Below are 6,816 nucleotides of genomic sequence, written 5' to 3'. Positions count from 1 at the left end.
TTATATTAATATTTCTTCCTTAAAAATTCATATATAATAACCAAGTGCATTTTAAGAGACAATTCAATGGAACATATGACTTTTATAATATAAATGACTTATTTAAAGACCACGCATAATAGTTGATATAGTTGATCATAGTACATTTATTTTCAGAAAAGTTATATCAAAATTATTTTTAAATAAAGATAAAAGAAATAAAATAAAAAGAAGAAAGAAGAGTACAGCAGCAAGAAAATTTGTGAAAATCATTATATCTTTCAATGAGGTCATTAGACATTATTAGTATTTAGTAAGCTTTTGTTGCTAGTTGATCATTCCATTACTTTTGTTTCTGAATATTAGGAGGTATCAGATATACATTAGTGTCCTAATTAATGTGTTTCTTTGAAATGACAATAATAAAAATTGGAATATGTCACACAATTTTGAGTTATTGATCAACTATATCAATATTAGTCATATGTTGAACTTCTCCTTGAATACAGAGCAAATAGGAAATGCTTCAGTTCTTCTTTGTAAAACCTTCTTTACAGCTGACTTTATGGCTTTATTTCTCAGGCTGTAGATCATTGGATTGAATGTTGGGGGAATGACTGGGTACATCAAAGTCAGAAACATGTCCAAAGCAGTTGGAGAGTAAGAATGAGGCTTAAAATATTCAAAGGCACCTGTAGACATAAACAATATGACAACAACAAGGTGGGGGAGGCAGGTGGAAAAGGCCTTGGCTCTGCCCTCCACAGATGGCCTCCTCAGCACAGAGGCAAATATGTGCACATAAGAGAATATAATAAAAATGAAACAAAGAAATGACAGCAAAACCATGAAGACAGTGACACCAACCTCAGCAAGATAGTCATTGGAGCAGGAGAGTTTCAGGATCTGGGGGATGTTACAGAAGAACTGGTGGATGATCTTGGGGCCACAGAAGCGAATGGAGAAAGTAGCTGCTGTGTGCATGACTCCGGAGATGACCCCACTGACCCAGGCACTGATGACTCCATGGACACAGGTTCTGACATCCATGATGATGTCATAGTGCAGCGGAAGGCAGATGGCCACGTAGCGGTCATAGGACATCACTGTGAGCATGGCCATTTCAACACTACCACAGACAGCAAAAGCAAAGCACTGCACTATGCATTCCCCAAGGGAAATATTGCCACTCTGCATGAAAGAGTTGTAAATGTATTTCGGTACAGTCACAGAAATATAGCAGAGATCCAAGAAGGAGAGATGCTTCAGGAAGAAGTACATGGGGGAGTTGAGACTCTCATCCACTGAAGTGGTGGTGATGATGAGGATGTTGCCAGTTAGAGCCAACAAGTAGAAGACTAAGAACAAAGACGTATATAACATTTCTAGCTCAGGGTTGGCAGAAAACCCCATGAGGATAAACCCACTGATATTGAGATTAGCCATAGTCCTTCATCTCTGATTGACTTCAGCTGCAAAACAGATGAAAACATTTGAATAGAGATTTTCTGTTTTTTTTTTTTTTATTAATTTAAGCTTCCTGGAATTCCCACATTCCTGTTATAAATGAGCATCAAAACTCTCATTATTATTAATAGTATAAGGTGATCACATTAAGTCATTTTATTACCTTTTTCTCATCCTTGAAATTGATTTGGAATTTGATGAAGTTATATCAAAGAAGTTATATAAAACAAACTAGTTGATGAAGTTTTGCCTTTCCATCTCACTTAAAGAGGAAATTTATTTATATAGAGCTAACATGTATATAAAACTAAACAATTTTATTAATGTGACTCTGAAACATTCTCTTTTATTACCTAAAATATTTGTCCTGTGAATCCAAGTTTTTCAGAGAATTTGGGTTCTCATTGTAATTATATATAGTTTAATAGATCTGTAAAATACAATATCTACACAGTGTCCTGATTCATATCATAAATATGTGACCGGAACAGAGATATAACTAATATCAGTCAATAACTAAAACCATACTTTGGTTTCATAAAAGAAAAAAGCTTATGCATGCAAAAAGTTTTTTTTAATGCATTCCTCAGACTTTAGTACAATTACTTAATGGTTTCATTTGGAATATCAATAATTAAAGTGAATAAATTAACAAATGTCAGCAAAACAAACCCTAACATTTGTGTAAATTCTAGTGATTACCATGGATAAAGGGAAGGAGGAAGAGAGATAAGGGTAATGAGTTATTTTGACTGTCATTGGTGATATATGTGGTTTGCTGATATAATTGAACTAAAATTACATAGAAGGTAAAATGATGATTAATGAAACAATTAATAAATTTATTTTTTTCTTTATTTTAAGATTTTTGAAACAGAGTTGTACTATAGTTATGCTATTAAGTAGAGATAACTTTGACATAAAATTAAATAATTATGGACATGAAGTAACTCAATTCCCAATAGAAAAGGATAGAATTTGCCTAGAATAACATGCATATTAAAATACAGAACATTTATGTACTTTAGAAAAGATATTTAAGTGTGTATTTAATAAAATGTAATAATTATGAAATTAAGTTTTATATGAACGTGATATAACCAAATTTATAATCTATTTACATGAATAGTCATATAAGACAAACATTAGTACATTCCATTTGTGTATAAAACCAAAGATTTTAACAGTAACAATATAATTATATAAAGCAAAGTTACCATATCTTAAGCAAAATTTTAATGAAGTCAATAAATAATCAATAGTTAAGAGACACGCAGTTATTTTACATTGGTTTAATACAACATCATTGGTAATCTTAAGTGTAAATTAACAGCTATTTACAAGATAATATCTTTAGGAGGTTTTGAAAATATGATTGAAGAGTGATGTTTTTCTTTCTTCAGCATGGACTATTTTATATATACCTGATGCCAAAATATGATCTCAGAAATGTAATTGAAAGAAACTAAAGAGCAGAAATTAGCCACATAAAATGTAATTATTTCTAAATGGTATGTGAATAATTATGTTCATTGCTGATAGGTTGTTAGCCTCACTCACAGACCAATGACAATCAAATCCTCCATTTTCATTTTGCCATACTAATTCCATTGATGAAGTGAAATACTTGACTTGAAATGGATGATAATGTATATTTTCTTCTCCAGATATGTATCAAGTAATCAGACAATAAAGTTGTTCAAATGTGAGTTTAAAAATGAGGCCATCCAATTAATTATACATTGAGTATGACCTATTTGAAAACTGGAAAACCCTATTTATGTGTTACTTATATTTGTGCAGGTATATATCTCCATGTATGTAAATGTGCATGCTCCCCTAACTATGTATGCTTCTAGACATGAAAAGGACACATTTACTCATTTATCTCTTCCAACTAAAACTCACCAGCTCAATTTTTAAGGCTTCCAGGAAACTTCATTTTTTTCAATTTGGAGAACATTCACATTTCCCTGTATGGAACCAAAGAAAGATTTATTTATATACATAAAAGAGTGTCTAGTAACCCTAAGTTTCTTGTTTGGTTTTACTCACTAATTTAGAACTACTATTATAATGGCCATAGAGTAGAATATTATCCAGGTTTTCATTTATATTCATGTTTTAGGTCTCTTGGAAATAAAATGTTATCTAATTATACATGGTGAATATATCTCACTTAGATAGCTGTTGTATATAAAAGTAAGTTTATTACCTTATTAGATATAGAGACCTAACCCTGAATCATAAATTTACTACATCTCTGTGATTCCAAAGTTACAGCATGATAAAAGAGAAGGACCTTACATTTCCTCAGTTGCTCTTAGATATTATTTTAAGATCTTTGGCTCTACTTTTTGAATTATAATTTCAAATATTAAAATTAATACTTGAACAGATTACATCTGTATGCTTAAAATCTCTAAGTATAGTCTTTTAAGTGTTGCCCCAGAAGTGGACACTGGATTGACTTCTTTGATTGTAAATTGCTTCAACTTGCTAAAACTAATAAAATCACAATTAGGATCCTACGGGTCTATCCTAATTTTAAGGATATTAGTGCTTTCAAATGTAAAAATTATTGCAAATAATCTAGTTGGAGATTTTGTTACTAGTTATTATTGTTGCATATATTTTCCCTACAATTCTCAATAAAGCCTTTAAAAATGTATTTTGTCCATTCCACGATTTTCTTTCATCAAGGATGCAATCAGGTGGCTGAGATGATTGGTTGCATCAAGAACCAGAATATCTCATGACATTCTTGTAATATTTTTCTAGATTTCACTTATAGGTGGGGGTGGAGATAAGAAGTCTTGGGGTGGACTTGAGGGTAGGACTGATGTTAGGGGGAAGGGAACAATGATTATAGATCCATCTCTGTGATCTGGGATTATTCCTGGTGGTGTTTTTGAATCCAATTGGTCTTTGGATCAGGGCAAGATAAGCACCTTAACCTTGGACTATCTCTTTACTTCTGGATTTTTTTCTTAATCCCTTAATGTATTAATGACAAAATATGAATGTATGCTTTGATTAAAATATATAACTAAGGGTTTAGGGTATGGATCAAAGGGATGAGACATGTGAAATTCATGTAGTGTAGTCAGATACTGTTCTCAGCAACACACAGAATCCCAGGCTGTGCTGACTTTGGATCCTCCAAATATATTTAATCCAAGAATTGAGGATTTGGCTCTTGTCATTGGGAGTGCCTGGGTTTAATCTCTGATCAAATATCAAATATGCACACACATACTTTGATATATTTTCTATATAAAAATGTGTTTACTTCTCTTAAATAACTTATTTCTGCAATATGGAAAGTATATCAAAACTTTGGAAACAATTTTCTAACTGTAAATAATGCAAAAATAATGTATTAATGTTTCTACAATAAGAAAATAAACTCTATCACTGTGCCATCTTTTATGTATTTGTTCTGTCACTGTGCCATCTTTTATGTATTTGTTCTGATATTCTACAATGTATAAAGAAGAAAGGTTTTTCTAGGGAAGTGAGAATTTTATTCCACATAATATTTCTATATTGGAATGGAAGGTATTTCCAGTTTTTCTCCATTTTTCTCCAAATTATCTGTTCTAATGCATTTAATTAAACGTTTACAACTTAATCACTAATACAGTTTCAAAAATCTCTATAATCTTTCCCTTTAGCATCCCAGGAAACTCACCATAGACAACCAGAAACTTGTTTTGACATAAGACAAGTTCAGTGTCAGCAGTAGACAGCAAAATAGCAAAATAGCAAAAGTAGTAAAAGTAGCTATGGGTTTGATCTCTGTTAGTTACTTTCCCACCATGATATTAAGTTTGTGGAAGGAAAATGGTCTATATTAGTCCTTCCTTGATCACCAGAGGTGGCCAAGTCCCTTTGGTACTAGCAAATTTTCTGTTTCTCAGGGCATGTACATAGTTTTAATAATACCCTTGGGCCCAAACATGCAATTATATTGAGTTTTCCTGGAGATTATACACTTGAGTTTATTTCATGATGGTGACCCTGAGTGTCCTGAGGGTCTAATTTTATTTGTGCTCATTGTGCCAATTTATGCAAAAAAATATAGTTCTGTTTTAAATAAATTATTGCTTTATTTTGCTGTGCTGGGAATCACCCACTGCTTTATAAGTGCCAAGAAAATACTCTCCTCAGAGCTATACACCTGATTTTATAGTTTTTGTTGTGTTTGAAATTCATAATATCAGAGTTAATTATGAAAATTAGTAGATATTGATTTGATCCAAGTCATCTCATTCAGCATTTAATGCTATACTTTTAATAATAAGAAAAGTGAATAAATACTAGAATATTACAATCAATGAAGCAAACATATATCTCCAAGTTTGATACCCCTAAATATGAAAGGAATTCATACTTACCTGGCAGGGGAGATACCATGATCACGAAGGTGGTTTTTCCAGGGTAAGGCTTAGCCATTGAACTTCGGATATGCTGACCCCTGCGGTTTCCCCAAATGTGGGAAACTCGACTGCATAATTTAAAAAACAAAACCAAAAAATTATGAAATGAATTTTAGTTTGACCAGGAGGCACATCCATAAAAATTCATCAAGATACTTGTTCAGTGGTGGATTGAATACTATAAAGCCATTCGATATTATAAAACAACTTCTAGTTTGTGATCACAACCAATAGAGAGTTTTTATTAGTAAAGGTGAAAACCCGTATCTAACAGAAGAGTCCCTTTTTCTTCATTCTAGCCAGTCCTGGGTCTTCTTCATATAAGTTATTTTGCTCATATGAGGTTATAAATCAATGTCTATTGGACTGCATTTTCTTGATAACTAGTGATAAGGAACACTTTTCTCAGTGACATTTGTTCCTCTTTCTGTTTTCTTTGAGTTAGTGTGCTTGGTTCCACTCTCTATTGGGGAGTGGATTTATTATTAATTAATTAATTATTAATTTATTAGTTTTATGAATGTGTCAATAGCTTTGATAGTAGATTTTAGATATATGGAGTGGGAACATTTTATCACATTAAATATGGTTACTTTAGACTATCCATTGTTTTGCAGAGCAAACAAGCTTTGAGAAGGGGCATGTGGGCTCAAATGAAATGTTCAGGGCTTATTCCTGACTTTGCACTCAGGGTACAAGACATTGAATTGATGTTGGCCACATTGGAGGCAAGTATCTTAATTTTCTGTACTATCTCTTTGGTCTAAAATGATAACTATAGTTTTTATTATTATAGTTTTGTAGAACAATCAGAGAAAATAACACCTATTTTTGTCACTGCTTTAACTATTGAGTTGTTTATAGTTTCATATGCAATTTCTTATATTTGTGTTGTATTATTGAAAATGCCAGTATTGAAAATGATGTT

General features: G+C 32.0%; 1 protein-coding gene and 1 pseudogene across 1 annotated transcript; one reads left to right on the top strand and one right to left on the bottom strand.

The window, feature by feature from the left end:
* Nucleotides 1–459: 459 nt before the first annotated feature.
* LOC125995937 (olfactory receptor 14J1-like) lies at nucleotides 460–1,425 on the bottom strand. The gene has a single exon (XM_049764885.1). It carries the CDS (start codon nucleotides 1,423–1,425, stop codon nucleotides 460–462), a length of 966 nt encoding a protein of 321 aa, XP_049620842.1.
* A 4,413-nt stretch (nucleotides 1,426–5,838) lies between these two features.
* LOC125996863 (uncharacterized) lies at nucleotides 5,839–5,974 on the top strand (annotated as a pseudogene).
* Nucleotides 5,975–6,816: the final 842 nt, after the last annotated feature.

The sequence above is a fragment of the Suncus etruscus genome, chromosome 18 (assembly GCF_024139225.1).
Source record: "Suncus etruscus isolate mSunEtr1 chromosome 18, mSunEtr1.pri.cur, whole genome shotgun sequence".
NCBI classification, from domain to species: Eukaryota; Metazoa; Chordata; class Mammalia; order Eulipotyphla; family Soricidae; genus Suncus; species Suncus etruscus.
The sequence above is the reverse complement of the archived record's forward strand: the minus strand, read 5'-3'. Positions and strand labels throughout refer to the sequence as shown.

What these genes read in the sequence shown, in the direction of transcription:
- LOC125995937 (XM_049764885.1), bottom strand. Translation starts at nt 1,425, where the DNA reads ATGGCTAATCTCAATATCAGTGGGTTTATCCTCATGGGGTTTTCTGCC.